General features: G+C 37.2%; 1 protein-coding gene across 1 annotated transcript; it reads left to right on the forward strand.

Moving 5' to 3' along the window:
* Positions 1-5,390: 5,390 nt before the first annotated feature.
* Positions 5,391-24,923, forward strand: NTS (neurotensin; the record flags this gene model as incomplete). The annotated part of the gene is made up of 4 exons (XM_083365205.1): positions 5,391-5,445; positions 8,472-8,533; positions 23,729-23,950; positions 24,777-24,923. The coding sequence occupies 4 exons, from the start codon at positions 5,391-5,393 to the stop codon at positions 24,921-24,923; spliced, it is 486 nt and encodes a 161-aa protein (XP_083221331.1).
* Between the last annotated feature and the right edge of the window lie 1,561 nt (positions 24,924-26,484).

The raw sequence follows: 26,484 nt of genomic DNA on the forward strand, positions 1-26,484 counted from the left end.
AAAATTATCTAACATGCTTATTGTGGCACCTGATTCTTTGAAAAGTAAAGGATTCATTCTTTCAGTTCTGGAAATGCCATGTGACATTACAGCAAGCACAAACAAACAAACAAAAGTTTTATTTGGCAAAGATTATAGAATCTGGATTTTGTCTCAGAACAAATGAAATATTATCTCAGTGTGGTGGGAAATAATGTCTATCCTTGTAACATTCAGATTGCTCTCTGGTTGCTATGGATCTTTGTAGTCACAGCAGGCTCTACAGGGAAGAAGACCTATTTAGTTAATATGCCAAAGAAATATAATGACTCCATTGGCTATCCAGGGTCCTGATGGGCACTTTGACTAAGACTTTGGTCTGTCCCTGGAATGTAATCTCTCACTAAAACATCACTGATTCAGGGAAGATCCTTAGTTTACTGAAGAGCTATGGAAGCTGAAAAAAAAAAAGCAATCCTGGTAAAAAAATAATAAGTAAATCCAATCTAACTGAAGTTGGAACTCAGTGGCAGTAAGAGCATAAAAACAGCAGCATTTTTCTGTTTTTATTACATGTGTGAATTGCTGCTTGTTGTGTCTTTTCAAAATACTCTTTTTAGTTAGGGCCAGAAGAGGATTTGTTCCGTAAGACGTTTGTTTGCCATTTGGAGGATCAAATCATTCATTTACTCAGAATTGGAGGCCAGCTGTACAAGTTTGATAGAAGTATGAGAGACTACACATTCTGAGATTATATGGGATGACTTTTAGCTTGTTGATCCTGAGGAACTAGACTGCTGTCAGCCTTATGAGGTAGTCCAGACAGGAAGCATGACTGATGAGCTACTTTATTACACCTTATTGTAAGGCTACATTAACTTGAAAGTCTTCTCCCCTGTCACCTTTACAGTCCAAGAAACTTAGGGAGGGTTCCTTCCAATATGTTTCCCATGACCACATTTCCTTTGCAAGTTAAGCTGTCTCATGTCTGACTCTGTGGCTCTGTGTGACTTTTCACCCTGTCTCTCAAGGTCAGTCTTGTACAGTATTACAGCAACTTCCTTGGTGACATTAGCTTTACCACCTCTGAATTGGATTCTAGTTCTTATCATCTGCTGGAAATCTAACAGGAGGATGGATCAGAGTGGTAGTGAATACATCATTGGGATAGGGGATGGTGTCTCCAGCCATAAAACAGGCAGTGGTACATGCCTTCCATAAAGTACCATCACTTGAACCACCTGTTATAGACCTATGTTGACTTACTTTGAAGGGAGATTGTTGAGAAGGTAGTGACCCTGTAGTTGTAGAATACACTAAAGGTGAATGGATTTAGACCATTTTCAATCTTGTTTCAGATCTAGCGATGAATCTGAAGTAGTATTGTTCTTACCGATGAGCTGTGGTGGATCTGGGATAGGACTGGTGTGATCTTTTTGCTTGATCTTTCAACTACCTTCAACATTTCAACTACATTCAACAACTACCTTTTAGAACATCTTTGGAGATATAGTTATCCTCTTCATGGATAACTCCAGCTGGCAGCAGGGAGATTCCATTGCAAAGAAGCGTAGGACTCAAAACCCTCATCCTTCATAATATCTACATGAAGCCTCTGGAGGAGGTTGTCTCTTGGTATGGAGTCAGGTATCATCTATATGTGGATAACACTCAGTTTTGCATTTGACCAGTTGGGAAATGTGGTTGAGCATGGAAAATGTTATATTCCAGATGGGAAGCAATGGACCTAAGATCAATTCCCACTAGACTGAGTGGTTGTGGGTTCAGAAACCAAGTGAAATAGGTGCTCTCCATTTTTTGTTCTCGATAAATCATGAATAACCATCATGCTGAACCATTGCATAATCTCAGGCAGCTGTAGTTAGAGACATGGGGCCTTTATATACTTCTTTCTTGGGTGACTTTCTTTTTTTACCTTTTTCTGAGTCAGGAGGCCCTTCTTACAGTCACTTAGTTCTTGGCCACCATTCAGGACTGTTTCAATGCCTTTTTCTTGGAGCTGCTCGTGAAAACCTTATGAAAGTTATAACAATAAATGGTTACAGATTTGCTGAGGTGGTGTGAAACCATTTCTTATAATTATTTTCTCCCAAATAAGGTCACTTTCAGCCCTTATTATCTCTTTAATGTGTCATCAGAGCAGTAGAATGAGGCTTTTATGCAAGCAATCCCCTTATCTTTTTTATTTGACAAGAACAAGAATGGGAAGTATCTAAACCATTGACGGGTGGCACCATGGATGCAATCTCACCTTTTTTCTTCTCATTGGCCTTCTCGCATGCATGCAGCTTTCTAAGCATGTGATCTTTTTCATGTGAACATGCAGATGCCATCCCACCCCTTTAAAGGAAAAACTAAACAGACCACAGAATGGCAACCTGTGACTCAAGCGATGCCTTCTCCCAGCACCACATCTGCACCTCTGAAACATTCTCTAGACTATGCCAACAAAATGTGGTGACAAGATAACATTCTGGTAGAGAGAAGTTCCCTGAGGATGGACTCCACCAGGAGTCCAAGAGCTCAGAAGAATAAACCTCTGGTCTGAGTGACTGACTGATAATGTTGATCCTGCAATATTATCCTGGGACAAGTATATTTGTTTTCATTCATGACGAATTGCCATATTTTGCACACAGCGTTGTGTTCAGAGCTTTTTTAAGAATGGTAATGGGAACGCAAGGCTTCCATTCCCACCTTTAACCCCAGACTCAAAATCAAAGGAACATTTGCCAAGTTTGGTCCCATCCCTTTTGGCAATATAGTATCACTGAAAGCTTTTTGCAGCTCACAGAAGATAAATTGCAGCCCCTAATCCAACAGAAGTTATCTGCATTGGTTTTGATATCCTGTATCCCTCCCTCCCTTTTCTTTATGCCTTTTGTAGATAAAATATTATCTTCAAAGGATAATCAGATTCTTTTCCTGCTTTAAGATTAGCCAGATCTTCTTGAAGATAATCTCTAATACAATGTGATTCTCTATAATACCTTTACAACACAATCCATCCTTACAAATCTATTCACAGATAAAATCCACTGAGTTCAAGAACCTTTAATCTTTGTTCTATCTCCAGATTCTTTGGGGTGGGGAAGCAGGGAAATTCTATTACAAAGTATCATTCTGTTTAATCTTAATAAATTGTATTTTCTGGTCATCTTTTCCCTGAAGTTTAACTCATGAATGTTTCTTGTCTGTCACTTATATTTGAATGCTGCATGGAATTTAAAAACATCTAGGCTACCAGAAATATAGAAATAGACATGAAAAACATTTCATCAGCACATGTTACAGAATAAATGATCCATCAATCATTGTTTCTTGTTGCCCATGTAGTTTCAACAGCAAACTATTTCTAGGGAAAAAGCTGACATGGTCCTCACGCTGCCATTCTGCCCCCTAATGGAAGAAAAATAGAAAACAAAGAATCTTTATTTATAAAGTAAGGAAATGCTTCTATATTACAAATATCTGTCTACCAGGGGTATGTTTATTTACCATTGCAGGCTACCAAATATTAATAAACAATTCAACTATTCATTAAATTCTGTTTTAATGAAGCTGTTTGGATTTTATGTAATTTCTACTTACTTCACAAAGAAGAGCACATATAAAGTTCCTTATTGTCTGTTTTACAGACCAAATTTTAAATCTTATTAAATTTCTGTCCTTGCCTGAGGGACTATCCCATTAAATGCTGTACAAGGACATGTATAGGGTTTATATTTAAAGTGGGGCAGCATACATTATCTCCCCATCAAATAATTTAAACAGCATAGTTCTTAAACCGATCCATATGGTCCTGCATTTTGGGACACCAAAAACATTCAACTTTCAATGGTTATTCCATTTCTGAGAGAAAACAACTGATTCTATTTTAGGCGTGATTGTTCAGCATTGCCATGTATGACAAATTTACATGCAAAGGAAGACCTTTAAGTGTTTTAAATAATGAATGTATATAAACATATATTCATATACCCTTGTAAGCTTCTCTCTTCAGCTAATTAGACAATATATAAGTATTCACATATTGTTTCATTAATCAATTAGTCTATATCCAGCTTTTTAACTCATCCAATATTCAAAGGCACTTCCAATCTAAAATCAAGTATAAAAAGTTAAAAGCTGATTTAAAATAATTAAAGTATTAGTGGATAATCTAAACAGCCTGGATGAAAAGGAAGATCAATTTCTGTTCAGAAAGCAGAAAGAATGGGAGCTGAACTCATCCAGCATTAGAGCATCTATGTGACACATCCAGGATCTGGAGTTGCATCTTCAAAGATACACACCTGAGTTTTAGCTGCCTTTCCACCAATAATCTGAAATGAATTCCTTGTTAAATTTTGTGTTTTGTACTCTGTGTTTAGGATGACTTTAGTCCATGCTTATTGGAATTTAGTCTTGGAAAATTGAAATAAGTTATATCTCTAAGTAGCAATCAGCAAAATATTGTTGGGTATCCAGGGTCAAAAAGAAAAAGGAGGAAGAGGAATCTCATTCTCTTTGTCTCAAGTTCATCTTCCCCAATCTGAATGTTTCTAGATGTTTCCTCAGGGTCTCTGGCTGTGAGTTCTAAGAGTTGCAGTCCCAACGTTTCTTCTGAATGCCGTTTTGATTTGGTCTCTTGCATAAGTTGAAATAAGTAAAGAAAGAATGACATAACAGTACATTGCAAAATATTTCTTTTAGTTAAACAAACACCCTATTTCTCAAGTGTTTTTGTTAAATTCTTTTCCTGATTTACATGAATCATAGAAATAGCGAGGTGACTTATACAGGTGACCTGTCATGGGCACACAAACACACAGGTGACATTTAACTTACTCCCATTAGATTCCTTATACTAGCCTTTTCCAGCCACACACCCGTCATTTGTGCTGGACCATCACCAAGCTATACTGCCTGCAATATGGCGTTGTGTGGCTGCAGTCAAGTTGTGTGTGTGTGTGGCAAATTCTGCATTCCCATTTGGAGAGAAAGGCTTTAAAATCGGGCGCAACTGATAAGACCTTCCCTTTGGCGCCGTCTGTCTCACACACCCTTTGCCCCTTCTTTCTGCTCCAGGAAGCGTGAAGCACAGCGCAACTAATGGGGGGGAATCGCGTCAGTTTCGCTCCGAAGAAGAGGAGGGGACGGAGCAGGCGGGCGGACGCTGGGTTAAAAGAGAGCGGCTGCTGCGCGTTCGTGACATCACCCCTCCCTGCTTGCTTATATACTTAGGGGACATCCGGAGCTCACTTTAGGGTCCAGTCCTTTAAAAATCAGCTCAAGGCAGCAGCCCTTTTCCTGCGCCGCTCTCTCGCACCCAGATAGCTTGCCTTTTTGTATATGGACTTCACTTTATAGAGGGAAAAGGGAGAGCGCGGGTCGCAAGCATGGTGAAGATGCAGCTGGTGTGCGCGATGCTGCTGGCCTCCGCTTCCTGGAGCCTGGGGTCAGGTAAGCTCCGAGGTGCTCTGGCTTGCTCGCTCGCTCTCTGGCGGGGCTTCCCTTCCGATTGGGAGAAGGATTTGGGCTAATCCGACAGTGCTGCTACTATGGGAGGAGTTTGTCTTGTCCAATGCAGGGAGGCTAATGTCTGGTCAATTTCGAAAAGTTAGCTTAAAATATAAAGCAGTTCTTCTAGGGTGATTGCTTTGAGAGAGAACCTGTTGGATTAACATGTGACAGACACATGCAGATTTCTACAAAGCGTTTATAACCGGTCCGTTTATCAGAATTGTATCTAAACATACTACATGCTCTCTTTCTGAAGAGGTTCTTTGAGGAAGACCATCCTGGGACAGGGGCTAGATTTACAGACTTGTTGAAATGCACCTGTAAATTAGCACAGGGTAGAGAAAATTCCATGCATCCAGTCTCCGGACTTTTAGAGTCTGTATTGGACTGTGGAAACAAGCCTTGAAGAGCAGGAGGAAGATCTGCAACCAAGATAACCATCAGATAAAAAGAGGCAGAAATGTAATTTGAGAAAGTATCTTAGACTTAACCCTCCTTGGTTCTCTTCAAAATAAAGGTGGTGGAGGGGAGAGATTGAAACTTGCAAACTTCTGTTCCTGTTATTTTATAATAAAACTAGCATTAGCATTTATGACTTTGGTTTGCATGGAGTGGTCTAGCTATAAGGGATTACAGTTTCCAACTCCCATCTTGGACTTTTTCAGCTGGAGTTTGTGGAATAGACGCTCACAGTTCATCATAGATTTTCATGGATCAGTTTTTCCTAGCATGTTGGAAATATAATTCCTAGCATTCTGTGAGTTGTAACCCAGCAAATATGAAATGCAAGTTGAATTAAATATAAAAAATGGGTAGACTGAGGTTTGTAGGGTTAATATTGTTGCAGACCAAAACTCCAAGGTCTGCCATTCACACCAGAAATAAATTAGCAGGGGAAAGAAATGGAATGAATATTTCCCCCTATGCACATATAAGTGCGTAATAATACAAATACAAAGCTCATTCCTCCTCCTAAAGCTGTTCTTTATACACCAATAATTATTGGACTAGATATCTGCTTTTAAACAAAATTGGTATAAATAAATGTACTTGTAGTAGTCTATAACATGCACCCGCACCTCCCCCATAAACATATATGCTTTCATACAAATACATGAAGGGAATAGAATAGAATAGAATAGAATAGAATAGAATAGAATAGAATAGAATAGAATAGAATAGAATAGAATAGAATAGAATAGAATAGAATAGAATAGAATAGAATAGAATAGAATAGAATACCTTATTGGCCAAGTGTGATTGCACACACAAAAAAATTGCATCTAACACATAAGCTCTCAGTTTACATGCAAACAACAAAGTGATAAATTATAGATCATAAATCATAAGATGCAATCATAATAATAAGATACAAACAACAAGTGATAAATCATATCAATAGGAGAGAGCAATAGGAAAGATCAGAAGGTGTGAGAGAGGAGAAGAGCATCCATGGACAACACATCGCGCCTGTTGGTGACTCGTTAAAGAGCTTTCTCTTTTTCTGGGCTCATATATGGTCCTTGTGGGGAGGATGGTGGAATTGATTTAAGGCAATACCTATTAGTTCAGAATATGTATCTTCATATATTCCATATCATAGTTTCTTCTTCAAATCTGGATCACTGCAAACCCTGAAAAATAGATCCATGAAGTATATTATTTCTCATTCATCTTCCACCCTTATAGATACTTTTTTAAAAATTCAAGCACCTACTTCTCACTTGATTTCTTTTATTTTTCTGACTTCCCACTATCCTGGCAACATTTTATTTTTTTAATAAAATATAGTGTTTTATGCTTTTTGTGAACCATTTGTACTATAGCACATTTAAAGTGCATTGATATTTTTAAAGAGACAAAATTTACCACTGGTTTTCTTGCATATACATATACATATGCATATATGTATATGTATACGTATACGTATATGTATATATATAGTGTGTGTGTGTGTGTGTGTGTGAGTGAGTGAGCTAGTACCATTTGCTGTTTATTGGTTAGGAATATACTATTCATTACTGAGCCGATCCAACTAAAGTTACTAATAACTTGGGTCTATTGAAATACATGGAATAACAGCAGCAGCAACAAATCACAAGAGTATAGCTATTTGTATCAACTGGACTTATTTTCAATCTGCATAGGACTGTTATTTTGTCACTTACAATTATAGTCAACTATAGAGTTTAGATGATGATGATGATTAGATAAAAACATAGTTTTCCTTTTATCATATCATCCTTCTTTTATTAAAACATTCTTTGTCCTTCTAACCCTGAACATGGCAAATTCAAGGAAATTCAGTTAAACTCACTGAAACTTTAAATCTCTTTTCATGCTACATGTACAGTATCCATTGTTAATAATACATCAATATAAAATATATGAATATTTCTGTAGCTTACATATTCCCCATAGAACAGGGGTGTCAAACTGCTGGCTCACGGGCATCATATGGAGGCCACGCCCACCCCAGTTCAAGCAATGCAAAAAAAGTTGCTATACGTTGTGACACATCACGTGACGTGGTGAGTTTGACACCCATGCCATAGAAGACACCTGTTAACTGGCTTCCATTGAAAGGATGTTTGGAATTATTCAATCTATAAAAACATAAGAACTTCTTTTAAATATGTACAGCACATGCTGTCAGTGCAGAAGTATCTTAATTTAAAATTAAATTAATTTGATATCCTATGACTTTCCCTATTGGTGATCACATCTTTAAATGTTTCAATTGACAAATAATAAATTATTTTCATTATTATATATGTTTTTTTCCCAATGAAATGGCATAAATTAACCAACATACATTAAATAAAGCAGCTTTTGCCAAACATTTATTTTAGTCAGTTCTTAACCCTAAATTACCTGTAAGGGATATTTCTAAATGCTATATGTGAAATCCAAATGCTAATGATTTATAATGCAGTAGTTAACATATGTTTCTGTTTAACTTGCAGATTCAGAAGAGGAAATGAAAGCCCTAGAAGCTGATTTATTGACTAATATGTATACATCAAAGGTAATGCTTTTTTTGTCCCCCACTTTTAGGATTCAGGAATACTCATAGCAAACATATATATTTAAATATATAACAATACTATACATAAATGTTGAACATAAGAAATAAGAAAAAAGGGCCTTTAAATCAAATACAATACATAAGAACAAGTGCGGGTAAAGAGACAGTGCCAAATAATATTTTATTTTTTGTATTATGGATATATTGCTTAACTAGCTAGTACATTCCCACCAGCAAGCAATTATGGGATAGGTAAAGGTAAAAGGTAAAGGATCCCCCACACATGCGTGCTAGTCATTTCTGACTCTAGGGGCCGGTGCTCATCTCCGTTTCAAAGCCGAAGAGCCAGCGCTTGTCCGAGGACGTCTCCGTGGTCATGTGGCCGGCATAACTAGACACCAAAGGCGCACGGAGCGCTGTTACCTTCCCACCGTAGTGGTCCCCATTTTTCTACTTGCATTTTTACGTGCTTTCGAACTGCTAGGTTGGCAGAAGCTGGGACAAGTAACAGGCGCTCACTCTGCTACGCGGCACTCAGAATTCGACCCGCCAAACTGCCGACCTTCTGATCGACAAGCTCAGCGTCCTAACCCGCTGAGCCACCGCGTCCCACAATTATGGGATAGTATCAACTTATTGGCAGAAGTTAAATTTCTAGACAGAATTTGCTTGATAAAAGCTATGTTAACCTCAAGTCACATAGCAATATTAGCTTTTTCTTTTAATACAAATTGAGCACACCAAAACAATGAAACCCTTACAAGGAATTTTTAACTTTATCCATACAATGCATGCAATGGGGTACCCCAAGGTTCTGTCTTAGGCCCAGTACAGGTAGTCATCAACTTACAACAGTTCATTTAGTGACCGTTCAAAATCACAATGACTTATGACCACTTTTTACATTTATGACCATTGCAGTGTCCTCACAGCCATGTGATCAAAATTCAGACATTTGCCAATTGAGTCATACTTATGATGGTTGCAGTGTCCCAGGGTCATGTGATCACCTTTTGCAATCTTCTGACAATCAATGGGGAAACCAGATTCACTTAACAACCCTGTTACTGACTTAAAAACTGCAGTGATTCACTTAACAAGAAAGGTCATAAAATGGGGAAAATTCACTTAACAACTGTCTCACTTAACAACATATATTTTGGGGTCAATTGTGGTCATAGGTTGAGGATTACTTATACTCTTCAACATCTTCATAAACAATTTAGATGAGGGTATAGAAGGGGAACTCATCAGATTTGCAAATGACACTGACGGGGGGGGGGCATAGGCAACACCTTAGAAGACAGAGTCAAGATGCAAAAGAATTTTAACAAATTTGAATACAGGGCCCTTTCCAACAAAATGCAATTCAGTAGTGAGAAAAGGCACTTAGGCAAGAAAGACCAAATGCACACGTATAGATTAAGTGACACCTGGCTCAACAGCAGTAACTGTGAGAAGGAGCTAGGAGTCCTAGTAGACAACCACAAGTATCAGCCAACAGTGTGCTACAGCTGCGAAAAGAACCAATGCAGTTCTAGGCTGCATCAACAAAGGGATATTATCAAGATCACGTGAAGTGTTAGTACCACTTTATACTGCTTGGTAAGACCACACTAGGAATATGGCATCTAGTTTTAATCATCACAATACAGAAAAATATGTTGAGACTCTAGAAAGAGTGCAGAGAAGAGCAGCAAAGATGATTAGGAGGCCAGAGGCTAAAACATATGATGAATGGTTGCAGTCTAATGAATGGTTGCAGCCTAATGAAGAGAAGGACCAGGGGGTGACATGATAGAAGTCTTATAATATTTGAGGGGCTGCCATAGAGAAGAGGGGGTCAACTTGTAAACAAGGAAAGATCTAATGTAGAATTAAGGGGAAATTTCGTGATGGTGAAAACAATTATCAGTGGAATGGCTTGCCTCCAGAGGTTGTGGTTGCTCCATCACTACAGATTTTTAAGAAGAGAGTGGACACCCATTTGTCTGGAATAGTACAGGATCTCCTGCTTGAGCAGAAGGTTCAACCTCCAAAATCCCTTCCAATGCTATTATTCTGTGAACACAATACATTTGGTGTGCAACGGAATTTTGATGTTCCTCATATTTGATGAAATCATGTCAGGATCTCACAAATTCAGAATGTATAACATATGCTTTGACAAGCATATAGTTTCCCCTTTGCCAAATCATTTAAATACACTTTCATCTGTGATTTGAGAATGTAAGCAAATTTTCAATATTTTGCTGTCAAAAAATGTATTGCATAAACATGAAATCCTGTTATGCAGCTGGTTATATTTTTCCAGGAATAAAAAAGACAGAAAAGGATGTGTTTCCTCTAGATTTTGGCAAACTGCAGTCAATATTATTATTAATTTAGGTTCATCAGTGAAAATTTGGATGACCATTATTTATAACATTTCTAGTTCATTGCATATTTCTGTAATATCATATTCTGCATCCAGTAATGGCATTAGTTACGCTAGAATATACTATTACTCCCCTTATTCAAAAATGAATAAATGTCATCTCTTTCTCTTTAGGCTTATTACAAAGTAAGTTTCTTTTCTGGAAAACATAAAGCATTCACTAAATTAATAAGAATCCTATAATACTGCAATCCAGATGATGGGCAGGACAACTAAATCAATCAAGTTGTTCTGTTGCAAACCATCAACTAAAAATCAAATTATCCACTTCCATTTTTATAGTTTCATATTAACAGAATATTATAGATTAGGAAATAGCATTTTTTTTCAAGTAACAAATGTGAACAGAAGCGCTAAGAAGACAAATGTGTGGCTCGATTTATACAAAATTTAAAACAAAAAAACTCTCTTAAACCCATAGAAAATGACCATTAACAGGTGCCCCATGTTTTGAAGGGCAACAAAGGGCCCCCAAAGATAGCAAGAATTCACCTTTCAAGGTGGGAAAGTTGATCAGACTGATTTTTTTAAGGTTTCACAATCTATGTTCTCAGGCACTTAATAATTATATATATTAGAGAGCTCTGCTATTATGTAAAGGGCTGCAAGGTAAATTGGGTATTTAAATAATATGTGATCTGTCTGTATGGAATTGATTTAAATGTCACATTGTTGAAAAACATATGTTGCAATTAAGAACATAATGAATAATTAAATGAAAGCATAATTTCCTGGATTCTACATAAACTCATAAACCTGAACTTTGTACAGCCTCCAATAGTAAGAATGATACTCATACAGTGATGCATACATATAGAAATAGGAACTAAACAAATACTTGAACAGATTCTTCTCTTCAGTGAGGATTCATGTAAAGCAACACTTTTAAGCTCCTTTACAAACCCTCCCAGTTTTAAACAACAGAGAGAAAACAAATTGCTGTTGTAGAAAATAGCCCAAGGTTGGGTTGTAGTTCTCTGAACTTAGTTTTCTATTTTTGCTACCTATCTAGGCAATATCTTCAAATGCTATGATCTTGGAGAAAATTGATTCTCCAATCTCTGACTTCTCCAAGGTCACATCACTGCCTAGGCAGGCAATAATCTGTCTGAAAATGAAAATTTGCTGTTGTAAGAGGTACTTGATAAAGAGAAGCATGTTGCTTTCGTGCTTTGATGAGGTGGAGCACCCATCCCATCATACAGCCTTTATGCATGTACAATAAAACACAGGATTGCACTATTTTATTTCACATATTAGTTTCAAGTCACCTAAGATATGCAGATGATACCACTCTAATGGCAGAAAGTGAAGAAGAACTAAAGAGCCTCGTGTTACGTGTGAAGAAGGAGAGTGCAAAACTTGGGTTGAAACTTAACATTAACAAAACCAAGATCATGGCATCCGGCCCTCTCAATTCCTGGCAAATAGATGGGAAAGAAATGGAGGTAGTGACAGATTTTATTTTCCTGGGCTCCAAGATCACTGCAGATGGGGACTGTAGCCAAGAAATTAAAAGACGCTTGCTCCTGGGGAGGAAAGCCATGGCAAATCTAGACAGCACACTAAAAAGCAGAGACATCACCCTGTCAACAAAAGTGCGTATAGTCAAGGCTATGGTCTTCCCAGTTGCAATGTATGGCAGTGAAAGCTGGACCATAGGAAAGGCTGAGCGCCAAAGAATTGAGGCCTTTGAACTATGGTGCTGGAGAAGACTCCTGCGAGTCCCTTGGACTGCAAGGCGATCAAACCAGTCAGTCGTAGAGGAGATCAACCCTGACTGCTCTTTAGAAGGCCAGATCTTGAAGCTAAAACTCAAATACTTTGGCCACCTAATGAGAAGGAAGGACTCACTGGAGAAGAGCCTAATGCTGGGAAAGATTGAGGGCAAGAGAAGAAGGGGATGACAGAGAATGAGGTGGTTGGATGGAGTCACTGAAGCAGTAGGCGTGAGCTTAAATGGACTCCAGCAGATGGTAGAGGACAGGAAGGCCTGGAGGAACGTTGTCTATAGGGTCACGATGGGTCGGACACGACTTCGCAGCTAACAACAACAACAAAGTTTCAAGTCAACGTTTATGTTTATATAATAAATAGAATGTGTAAGGTTTGGTTGCATTTTGTTCAAAGTTGTTCAATGTCTCCATCTGCCAAGAATCAATATTCATAAACAAATGTTCTGAAAATGAGTAATTGTTGTTCAATATGAAACTGACATGGAAAGTTTCAATTTCATGACAGAAACAGACTATTTGGGGTGGGGGTGGAGGTAATCTGATGAGGTCAAATAATCTTTAGAAAGCTTTAATTGTTTCTAAATAAAATCTGTTACACAAATAGACTTCAGTTTCCTAAATGCTATTTGAACTCAAATGAACCCCAAATGAAAGAAATATTATCAAACATAAGCCATTATTATTTCAGATTTTTGTCCATGTAATTCAGTTTTCTTTGAATTGTGCTAGCTCTTTAGTATCTTAGACAGATGATACATGCTTCTATAGTAAAATTGCAATAATAGCAATTTCTTCTTTTTTGATCCTTAAATTGAGATGTACTGGCTTTTGGGGGCTTAATCTTTGTTGAGCAAGATGATCAAAATTAGGAATAATAATTTTCTGTTTCTAGCAATGCTAGAAAAATATTTATCTCGAGATTAAGCTCAAAGATCTGTAGCTTCTATAGATTGCCAAAGAAAAGTAGAAAAACTTTCAGAAAAGATGGCTAATATGTGGAGGAAGAAAACTTAGAGAGAGCAAGGAATCAATCCTAAAAGAAACAAATTGATTTTATTAAAAAAAGAAAAGTGAATTGATTTCATCAAAAAGGCAAACCAAAATATGCAATTAATGTAACCATTAACATACAGTATAGTGTCTAGATTTATTCAGCAAGACACTGCAATATTTTATTTTGTGTTTGTTATAAACAGACTAATACCGTTAGTCCTTGACTTACAACCACAATTGAGCCCAAAATTTATGTTGTTAAGTGAAACATTTGTTGTGAGTTTTGCCCCATATTATGACCTTAGTGTGAAGTGAATCATTGCAGTTGTTAAGTTAGTAACATGGTTATTAAGTGAAACTGGTTTCTCCATTGACTTTGCTTGTCCCTGGGATACTGCAGCCATCATAAATATGAACCAGTTGTCAAGCATCCAGATTTTGAGCAGAGGGATGCCACAGTGGTGATAAGTATGAAAAATGGTCATAATTCACTTTTTTTCATTTTAACTTTGAATGGTTACTAAACTAACTGTTGTAAGTCAACAATTACCTGTAGTTTTGTTCCGAAACATATAAGACATACAAGAAACATACAAGAGGACCCAGATTGTTGGGGGCAATAAGCTGACTTTGTAATAATGCCGCTTGGGGTGTGTGTGAAAGCCCTAATAAGCAGGCATATACATAGAATGAAGGCTACTGCTAAGCTTGTAAGCCGCCCTGAGTCTTCGGAGAAGGGCGGGATATAAATGGAATTAAAATTAAAAAAATTAAATTAAATTAAAAGACATGATGTATGAGTTTGTGTTTATCTGTATTTTTGTTTCTATTTATGTGCCCTGAGAGAAATATAGAAATGCCTATACATTCCTCTTAGGGTCAGATGCCCTACTTTAAGTAAAGTGAGTTAGCTATCTTTAATTACCTCTAAAAGTCTATGTAGTGCAGCAGCAAAGGCTGCTTCAGATCGTTCCCCTAGGTTCTTTTTTCAATAGCTGTTATCTTCTAGTGGAAAATACTGTAGCTATGTGTATCATGCATCCATTAAACACATCTGCTGCTTTCTATCCTATTGCTTGCATTGAAGTTAGTTTTAACTCCTATGGTTGCTCAGCATGTGGTCTTCCAGATATTGCTGAACTAAAACTTACAGCAAACCAGCAGAGTGGCCAACACGATCATCTCCTCAGTGCCAGATTTCAAAAGTAAAATCTTGTTTATTCATTAAAAAAATGAACATTTTTTAACATTTTTCCTTCTTAATAGAGAAGACACAGTCTTTCCCATTCAGATAAAATATTGACTGTTAGCATATCAAACCCAGTTAATGGCATTATGAAGTAGCTGTTTTATATTCACATATATGTTTTCTTAGGGAGACTGAATATTTTGGGTTAGCCACTAAGTCCTGCAGTTTTCTGAAACTGAACAGCATAAAGTACCAAATTCTACTATCCTTTGCCTGAAACGGATGGCACATACACTGTGAGAGAAAAAAGAAGTATAAAAGTAAACCATGGAACAAGAAAGCTGTCAACGTAGTCAAACAATTCAGTATGGAACAGTTATAGATTTTAAGAAATTAGATACGATTTCTGGCAAGATTATCAGGATATTAAGAAGGCATTTTAATTTAAGAGGGAGGGATATGAGGTTGAAAAAAATTGGGAAAGTTCTATGAAAAGTGAGTAATTGTACCATATTTTTAAAAAAAAATCCACTATAGTATTAAATGTTTACTAATAAACATGATGGTTATCGTCACAAACAAATTCCAAAGGGTTTTGTTGTTTTTGTGGCAGTGAATGGGGGATTATAACCAACTAAACGTATATTTATGTCTTTACCAGGGACATTTTGTACTGTATACATAACAATAAAAGAAAATGAAAGTGGGGAGAGGAATCAAAGTTCCTACATATCTGCATAAATTGTTCATGTTTGAGTGTTTCAGCAGTTTGCCACAAGACTCTTTGAACCATAATATCTCTCAGCCTTTGGGTGATTTGAGCCTCTGTGCTTAACTTTTAATAATATCCCGGCCTGGGTCCGGGATATTTGAGGGAACACCTCCTGCCAGCATCAAACTCCCTTCGTCCAGTGCGCTCGCACAGGGAGGGTCTTCTCAGGGTGCCGCCGGTAAAAGATTGCCGGCGGATAACACCCAGGGGGAGGGCCTTCTCTGTGGGTGTGCCTGCCCTCTGGAACCAGCTGCCCGTGGAGCTTAGGACCGCCCCTGACATTCGTTCATTCCGCCGGGACCTTAAGACCTGGCTCTTTGAGCTCTCCGGCCCAGGCTGAGAATTTTTAACTGAGGTTTTTAGTTAAGGGATAATTTAATCTTTTAAAAATTGTTTTTTAACTTTTGTATTTCGTACTGTTTGATTTTAAATACCCTGTAAACCGCCCTGAGTCCTTCGGGAAAGGGCGGTATATAAATTTAATAAAATTAAAAATTAAAATTAAATATTGTCTGTATTTTGGTTAGCCCTCATTAAAATGTAACAGGATCATTTTATCTCTGTACTTCCTTGGGTATTATTTGTGAATCCAGGGGTTGTAAATAGAGATAAGTTTGGGGAAAAATGAGTGTAAAAATTATTTGGACAATTAATGTGGAAGCATTTTATCTGAAGAGCTTCTAAGTAAAGAGGAAGGTGATCTTGATTCAATCATTTGTCAGCTTATGCTAATGTTCCACTTGGAATAAAATAGTCCTGATTTTAAGGCTTTCATTAGTGTCATCTCTCACCTTTGAAATCTGGTCAGTCACACTTTAATTTCTAACTTAATGTCACTGATAATCAAGGATTGTCCCTTCCTATCATACTTAAAATTATAATTTGGTGTCAGTTTTGGGGATCCACATTTGAAGTTTTGAAGGCTAATTATGTACTTTGAATTAGTCTTTTACATAAATATTAGATCCTATCAGCTGATCACCCTGGGATATCAATTCAGGATATCAAGCAACCTTACAAAGAAAAAGAATATTTAACATCAATGTTCCAAAATGTATATTATTGATTGTCATGTTTGAAAGCTAAGAACATCCCTTTATAGCCTCTCCTTTTAAGCAGGCTCCAACTTTAGACTTTAGTTTTATTTATGTGATATTCAGCATTTGTATAGTAATAATGAAGCCATGATAAATACATGGAACATAAAAAGAATTTGGTTTTGGAAATTTCCCAGTCTCCTTCACTGTATCTACTTGACACCTGCTAAAGCTTTTCTGCAAAAGGAAGGGAAAATTGGAAAAGATGAAGCAAGATGAGTAAGGTTGGGGTGACCAAGGGAAACCATGCAAAATCAGGGTTGCATTTAAGATCTCAGAAAGAAAAATTCTGACCTCTCCATCAGTTCTAATGAGAGATGCACTGATAGCTAACAGGTTTAATTCATCAACCAATAACCACTGAACTTCAAGAGCAGCTTAAAGGGCAGAAACAGAAGTCCAAAGAAACATGAGAAATGGAAAGGGGGGAGCGGTGGGAACCATCTGTCACAAGCATAATAAGTTATTGTACCTTAATGGACGTGGTGGCTCAGTGGGTTAGGACGCTGAGCCTGTCAATCAGAAGGTCAGCAGTTTGGCGGGTCGAATCCCAAGTGCCGCATAACAGAGTGAGCACCTGTTACTTGTCCCAGCTTCTGCCAACCTAGCAGTTCAAAAGCATGTAAAAACGCAAGTAGAAAAATAGGGACCACTACGGTGGGAAGGAAACAGTGTTCCATGCGCCTTTGGCGTCTAGTCATGCTGGACACATGACCACGGAGACGTCCTCGGACAAGCGCTGGCTCTTCGGCTTTGAAACGGAAATGAGCACCAGCCCCTAGAGTCAGAAACGACTAGCACATATGTGCAGGGGAACCTTTACCTTTACCTTACCTTGACTTAGATGTAGCAATTAAATGTATCGTATGACTTTGTTCTGTTTTAAAATACTCTTGCTAAATTGAATTATATTGAGTATTGGACATTGTCAGACTTTTTGTATATAATGTCCTTTTCTCCTATTTTTTAGTTTAGTTTAGTTTAGTTTTATTTAATTTGTATACCGCCCTTCTCCTTGGTAGGGACTCAGGGCGGTTCACAGGGCATATATAAAAAAGACAATACAAAAATTAAAAAAAGATTAAACCCATGCCCAGTTAAAACAGTAATACAAATCTAAAATAACAATTAAAACCCATAATCCCCCATCAGGCCAGACCAGCTATTTCAAATAGGTGGGTCTTCAGGCCACGATGGAAAGTTCGGAGGTCTGATGCCATCCGGAGCTCCACCGGCAGTTGGTTCCATGATGCCGGAGCGCCCACATAGAAGGCCCTCCCCCTGGGGGCCACCAGTCGACATTCCCTGACTGGCGGCACCCTGAGGAGGCCCTCTCTGTGGGAACGCACAGGGCGGAGGGGAGTTGATGCCGGCAGCAGGTGGTCCCTGAGGTATCCCGGACCCATGCCATGTAAGGACTTAAAGATTGTAACCAAAACCTTGAACCTCACCCGAAAGACAACTGGTAACCAATGCAGCTCGCGGAGCAAAGGTGTAACATGGGAGTACCGGGAAACTCCCAAGACAACTCTCGCGGCCGCATTCTGTACCAGTTGGAGCCTCCGAGTGGTCTTCAAGGGAAGCCCCATGTAGAGAGCATTACAGTAGTCGAGGCGAGAGGTCACGAGCGCATGAGTGACCGTACACAGGGCATCCCGGTTCAGATAGGGCCGCAACTGGCGCACCAGGCGAACCTGGGCGAAAGCCCCCCTAGTCACGGCCACTATATGATCTTCCAGGGTAAGCCGTGAATCTAGGAGGACTCCCAAGTTGTGAGCCCTATCCACGGGGGGTAAGAGCTCACCCCCCATAGAAAGAGATGGAACATTTTGAATGTCCCGGGATGCCGGGATGTACAGCCACTCAGTCTTGTCAGGGTTGAGTTGAAGTCTGTTCCTCCCCATCCAGACCCGAACCGCCTCCAGGCAACGGGACATCACAGCGAGGGCATCACTGGGGTGGTTTGGGGTCGAAAAGAAAAGTTGGGTATCATCGGCATACTGATGATACCCAACTCCAAAACCACGAATGATCTCACCCAGCGGTTTCATGTAGATGTTGAACAGGAGAGGCGAGAGAACCGACCCCTGAGGAACTCCACAAACGAGAGACCTAGTTTGCCTTCACAAACAACCCTTTGTCTGGCCCAGAAATAAGTGAGCTTCTGTGACTGAGGATTTGAAAGAACCTGGGTCTCTGTGCTCTATTAAAGCACCTTAAGAGCTATAGTGATGCAGTGGTTAGAATGCAGTATTGTAAACTAACTCTGCTCACTGCTGGGAGTTTGATCCTGACTGGCTCAAAGTTGACTCAGCCTTCTATCCTTCTTAGGTGGGTAAAATGAGGACTCAGATTGTTGGGGGCAATATGCTGAGGTATGTAAACTGCTCAGAGAGTTCTGTAAAACACTGTGCAGTGGTATATAAGTCTAAGTGCTGTTGTTATTGCTTAACCAGCACCATTGCAGTAGAAGAGAGGAGACTCTGATTTCCCCCTTGGCAGTTTCCAACATTGTTCTATAGCCCCTAATCCTGAACTTTCAGAAAGGCTTTTTGATGCAAATGACTCTAGGACAGAGGACATGGCTGTGAAATTTTCTTTTCAATAATTGATTGTGTCATTGGATTCAGGGGTAAAGAGGTGGTGATGGTGATAGTGGGAACTAAAACCAAATAGCTTATGAGAGAGCAGCTTAAGTCTGAGGTGAGAGCTGTTTGTGCAAGATATTAAAAAGTTCATTTTTCCCAGTCATTTCCTGCAGTTCTTGTGGTGAATATTAATACAATGAAAAGACCTTACACTTCTGAGGTTTGATTGTGGCAAGGTAATTATACTATTAAATGCAGTCTAAACTTACCCATTTATTATCTGCAAACATTATAAATTACTTCAGTCATTATGATAATGCCTGCATTATAATTGCTCATTCTTTCTAGTGGAAAAACAGCACCTAAAGACAACAAACAGAAGAATTTATAAATTTATTGAAAAGCTTGCTGCTGTAGAGAGCTAAAATGTATTTTGCTCATCTTTTGCATATTGGAGAGATATCTCTTCATAATTAGAAAGAAATAAGACATTATTTATCTCATTCAGAATATAAGGGAGAAGCAGGAAAGTATATAGAACAATTGGCTAGATATGTATGGAAGATGGAAGCTTCAAGAGGAAAAGTCAGCAATCGGTCAACTTACTGATTACAATTAAAACATGACAGAACTTTCAAAAATAGCCAATTTGCTATTAAATATTTTTGAATGGAACATTAGGATATTTCAACCATTTCAAATTTATTTCATTTTAAATGCTTTTATTTGCTTTAAAATATTTTCAAATATAGTTTTTAATTGGAAGGGCCCTTATTATATTCCACACAATCATACAATAGTTTCTAGCTCTGAAAAGATTGCTCATTTCTGCTCAGTATCCAATAGTTGAGCTTAATTTTAAGGCCTCATTATTGATGTCTTACAATATATGTCTGTAACTTTATAGCTTTTTATGTATATTAAAGTGTCTGCATATTCAAAACATTGTTAGTTCCATACTGGTCTTTCCCCAGTCTATACTTGTAATGATTCATAAAAAGCTTGCCACACAGAAAATGCATGTAGATGCCAATGCGCAACACATTGTATCCAGACAAAAGTTTTGCTACTTAATCTCACCCTGGGATTCTCTGAGTTACATTCCAATGAAATAATAAAGCATTTGAATGTGGGACCTTCTCTCAGTCCTACATTGGGAGTTTGTAAAATTGGCAGAGCTGGGGGAGTCACGTGCCATTTATTCATGATCTGAATGCTGGAAAAGACAAAATCAAATGTAAGATATTATTGTGATTAAACCAATACAACATTTACTATATATCATACTGTGGGTCCAAGGAGAAATACCAAGAAAGAGGGCGATATGGCATTAAGAAAGAGTGAAATACTCTTAGAACCTTTTTTGCATACAAATGACTAATGTAACTTCTTGATGCCAATATTTCTCCAGAAAAAAATCTGGCTCATCATCTTTTACAATATAGTGTTGGAACATAGTTTATCATGCCAATAGACAAGAATACACCTGCTGAATAAGTAAAATGTTCAAATTAATCACATGTTTCCCACATTGTTTCTAGAGCAATCCTATTTTATTATGGAAAAAATACCTTGGGTTTTTTATCATCAGAAATATTTAATTATTTAATGCCCTGTTTTGAAATCACAGGAGAGACATATTCAAATTCTCTACCATGTTGTGCCAATTTTCTATCATCAAGGAAGAGATTTCAAAACATTGTTATGCTAATTTGTCCCTGCCTAGTAGACTAGTTGAAAATATGATTAAACTTTTGTTGTTATTAGTTGCGAAGTCATGTCTGACCCATCACGACCCCATGGACAATGTTCCTCCAGGCCTTCCTGTCCTCTACCATCTTCTGGAGTCCATTTAGGCTCATGCCTACTGCTTCAGTGACTCCATCCAGCCACCTCATTCTCTGTCGTATGATTAAACTATGTACTGCAGTAATAGACAAATCCAAGAAACAATTCAAAATAGAAACAGAGTTATAACCTAAAATTATGTTTTAAATTCACGGAAGTGTATTCATTCTGGAATATTTAGGCACGTCGATAATCTGTTTTATATGGATTTCTTCAATATCTGAATTTATCCCAGGTGGGAAGACTATATGATTTTTAATGACACAGTATGAATACCAGTTATTTAATGCTATGATCATTTTTTATAAAAACAAAAAACCAAACCACATTTAAGTAAAAATATAGCTGAGTTTATTTTTTCTACCATGTACAGAAGTCTCCCCTTGCACTGGGGAGGATGTGGATGAAGATATATTAGCTAGGGAGGGAAGAAGCCTGCTAGTTTTCTTTCATAATTAATTCATTTTTCTGAGTTACAGCATTATTCATTATTAATAATCTGAAGACTTAATTAATTGTGCATAGCACTTGGTCCTAACTGCATCGTCAGAAAGCTAAAATTTACAGCTATTGAAGTGTAGGTATGACTGTTAGAATAAAGAATACAATTTTTATGTAGATGACTTGAACAATAGTTCCAGTTATGTTCCTGCTCAGATTCTGGATTTTGTGGAAATGTATTTCATTTAGTTCTGTAAAATATTTTATACATTTTTCTATCAGTTTTTATTCAGTTTGAATGAATGCAAATTCTTTTAAAGAAGAAGATAATTTCAGTGCATAGAGTTCTTCAACAAGTTTATTTTATCATATGGTTGTTGACTAGTGTGTCTGTAAATATTCTTTCACTGTAGGCTGATCTTGCTCGTGGCCTTCACCTCATTTTCTCAAGCTTCATTCAAATCCCAAGGAAAAGAAATGTCATAAAAGAACACCTTCCATAGCACTTTTTCAGTGTGGAAACTGTTAATTCCAGCATGGCACCAGAAAAATGGAAGAATGTTTGAGAGAGGGAGAGGGAGAGATGGATGGATCGATGGATGAACAATAGATAGATAGATAGATAGATAGATAGATAGATAGATAAAAAAGAAAGAAAGAAAGAAGAAAGAAAGAAAGAAAGAAAGAAAGAAAGAAAGAAAGAAAGAAAGAAAGAAAGAAAGAAAGAAAGAAATGATAGATGAGGCCTATTGTAGTACAGTGGTTAAGGTGCTACACAAAAGCTAGAGTATAGAAACATGTCCATACCCTTCTATGCAGATTCCTCCATGCTGCAGAGTCATGTGGCTAAAAATATAGACATAGGCATAAACACAATATTAACAGTAGTATTATCTTTCAAATAAGCTCAAAAAGGCCATCTAGAAAAAAATCTGAATGTACATCTGAAGTAAAGTAGAAAAATTGTTTTCATGAGGCAAGGAAGAGCAGGACAAACTGAATTCAGCACATTTGGAGAACCCCATGTTGAAGAATATTGCTACATAGGAACATAATTTCTGATTTGCAGCCTGAATGACAGCAATAAAGACATTCTTCACCTTTAGAGTCACTGAGGCAAGGACAGCATTTCAAACTGCAACCTTACATTTTAAGTGGAGTCTCCACAATGAGAGGTTAAGAGCACATTCCAAATAGTGTAATACCTTTGCCATACCCTTCTGAGATTTGAACCTGGGCTGATTGCACATTAGGCAGTTGTTTTTACCTCTAGGCCACAAGCTCTATCTCACTTTGTTAGCTGAGAAGCAAGGGAGATATGTGTTAAATGCTTGTTAACTATTTAGATTACCTTGCTAGGCCCCAAACATGGGACAAATCTTTATTTCCTGTTTCAGCCTAACCGAAGGCCATCGACAGGCAGTAGTCACAACAGTGACAGCTCATATTTGTGTAAATTTTTTAGATTGCTAACAAAGAATTAAAGGGAGACTGATATACATTTCAAACTTATTTGTTTTCATCAGTCAGCCATACCCTTCTGAGATTTGAACCTGGGCTGATTGCACATTAGGCAGTTGTTTTAACCTCTAGGCCACAAGCTCTATCTCACATATATATAGCACAGCACAGCACAGACAAGACCATACAAATATCTAAAATATAGTACATTCTTAGTCTGCATTATTTTGATACTCACTTTATCAAGTTAACATTTAAATCAAATTTAGGTACATATATAGACTAGATATAGAAGTCCAAAGAACATCACAATAATCCAGTTTTTGAACTGTCAATTGCCATACTTTCTTTTCCAGTAAGAAGGGAATCTCTAAAAATCTGAGCAGGCAAAGAAAGACTGCTTTGCCAAGAATTTATCTAATGTAGCCTTACTCTTATTTACTTGCATACATTTTTGGCTTATAATAGAATAGCTTCCTCCTTCTTAGGGTATATATGTGGTTCATCCTATAATGTCATTTGATTCCGAAAATAAATAATAGCACTTCAGTTACACCTCCCTCTCATATATAATATCCTTCTGCTGATAGAAGGATAAATAATTTACACACTGGGTCTTGCTTTTTTTTTCAGATAAACAAAGCAAAATCACCCCAGTGGAAACTAATACTTTGGAATATTTGTGACTTCATAAGCAACCTGAACAATCCAGAAGAAGAAACAGGTGACCCTGAAGAAGATTTTATGATGAGAAGACAATTTGCTTCTACTTCTGAGAGCTTCATTTTGGAAGCAATGTTGACACTGTATCAGCTTCAAAAAGTCTGCCACACCAGAAACGTACAGCAATGGGAGGTAATATTAATAATTAGCATCTTATTATTTTTGTCTAATATTGTTAGTATTACAAGAATGTAGTTAATTATTTCCAGTTGGATAATTACTTGGAAGCATATTTAGCAAGTTATTAGTGAAATCTATCATTTTAGCAAGCACAGGCAGTTTGATATTTTTATCCTTAGAGCACATTCACAGTTTTACTGCTCGATTATTAAGACAAATTAATGGGATTTCAGTTTAACCTAAGGTTTCAGAACCTATTGAGACCACTAGAGTACAGTCATCCATTTGTGAAGCAAAGCTTCAGAAACTCTGCCATTAAGAATGTGCCAGAGTATTTTATTTGTATGGAAATTTGTGTCCTACCCTTTTAGTGCCAACATGCTACCCATTACAACTGAAAACATATTGCAAAACATATATTCAGCATTAATAATAAAAAAGTAAAACTACAGAGGGATAAATGAATGGAAAAAATGACCTTTTAAGAAAACGTTTTTTAATTTTCTCTTTTTCTTTCTTTCTTTCTTTCTTTCTTTCTTTCTTTCTTTCTTTCTTTCTTTCTTTCTTTCTTTCTTTCTTTCTTTCTTTCTCCTTTAGAATACAGTGAATGGCTAAAATTAGCTTAATTCTCCAGGTCATTATACTGAAACATAATTCTTCCTCTTTATAAACTTTCCTCATTGTGTTCTTGTTTCCCCCCCCCAAATTAATTAATTGTGCTATGGTCATCCATATTTCTGCTATGAAGCAGAATTCAGGACAATTTGGACAATATTCCTCCCAGAAAAATTGTTCCAGGGGAAATAATGATTCCATATTCTCTCCTTATTGCCAGCAGTTGCTCCAACAAGATATTTACGATCCAGAGAATGCAAGTCAAGATAAAGATCTGATGAAGAGAAAAACTCCATACATCCTGAAACGACAATTACATGCTAACAAAGCCCGACGGCCATACATATTGAAGAGGAGTTCATATTACTGATTCAGCCTTTAAAATAATGTACATGTAGATTATAACTAACTATGCTTTATGTCTCCCTTACTTTAACCTCAAATCTTATGTGTGGAAAAATATTATGGAACACAGTCAAGATGATAACATAACTGTGTATTTTTTTGCTATTATTGTTAGTTGATTGTGATGGTTTTCCTACTTAAAATTAACTGGACAAATACATTTACAAATAAATCTAGTTTCTAAGCATTATGTATTGTATGCCATTGATAATATTAAAGAATCGGCAATGCTGTTTACTCTATACTGCATACCTGTTTCTACAAGTATGAAAGCATAGTTATATAAAAATTGCTTGTTTTATCATGTGCTATGTGATATACTATCCAGTCTTCATAAGCAAACAAATAATTACTTAAAATATTATTAATAATGAGTATTCCCATTAAATTATATATAAAATTAAATATAAATTTATGTCCATTGGACACTTGTTAGATGGAAGAGTTTAAGATGTTCAAAATGGAATATAAAGTTTGGAGAATATTAGTGGCATATTGATTAAACATCATGGTTTTTTTCCCTACAGCTAGTGGAAAAAACCACCTAACTCTAGCCAAATATATTGTTGTGGCAATTAAAGCAAGGTAACAACTAATGCCAAACATAACATGACAATTCTTTGATTTCTTTTTTTAACTCTTTGATTTTATCTGCTTGTATTTATTGCTTATCTCTCATTGTAGATAGAGAATTTGACATTTGAATTGGAAATGTGATTTCCTGTTATCAAAATATAAGGCAGATTCGAAAAGCGAAGGAGAAAATGTCCTAAATGCTTGTTATACAGAAAAGGATAGATATTATAGAGATATAGATACACATATATACACTAACAATTGAGGCACCTTCTCGCCCCTTCTTTGGGGTTCCTATTATAAAAATGCATCAAGTTGAGCCTCAGCTAACAATGTTGTCGTGTCAGTTCAGTAGCAAACTCTGAAGCCAGATTTCTTTGATTCTATTACCTGACTTGTGTCTTCTGTTAAATGTGGCATTTCCCTCTCTGTTTTTCATCTGTAATCAAACACCTTATGATTGGTTATAGAAACTATAAAAGTGGCATGCCTTATTCATAACATCTAATGCATGGATTTTCCTTTCTGGCCTATATTACCCATGGAGGACTTGTTCCAGAGATTTTAAGTTCTGAACCAGCTTAAATGAATCCCTAAACAAGGCAAAGGACAGTTGCATAACTAGAAACCAGCTATTACACTAGAAATGGGCTATAAATGGCTTGCAAGCCATGTGAGTCCTTCCGAAGCTTCATTAGGGCACCAAAGTTCCCCTCCAGCACCTTGATATTGAGCCACTAAAGTTTGGTAGCCAATAAACCCTATATTTTCTCTTCAACATAACAAAAGAGGCAAAAGACCTCCAGAAGACAAAAGGCTTTGCTTTGTAGTCTTATTCCCCTCCCCCCAAATATGGTGGCAAAAACCTACATTAAAATTTTAGGCATTTATGCTATCAAGGGTGGTTAAAGGTGGGTATAGAAGAGATGTCCCTCTCAGTGTGTGTGTGT

This window comes from Vipera ursinii, assembly GCF_947247035.1.
Source record: "Vipera ursinii genome assembly, chromosome: 6".
NCBI classification, from domain to species: domain Eukaryota; kingdom Metazoa; phylum Chordata; class Lepidosauria; order Squamata; family Viperidae; genus Vipera; species Vipera ursinii.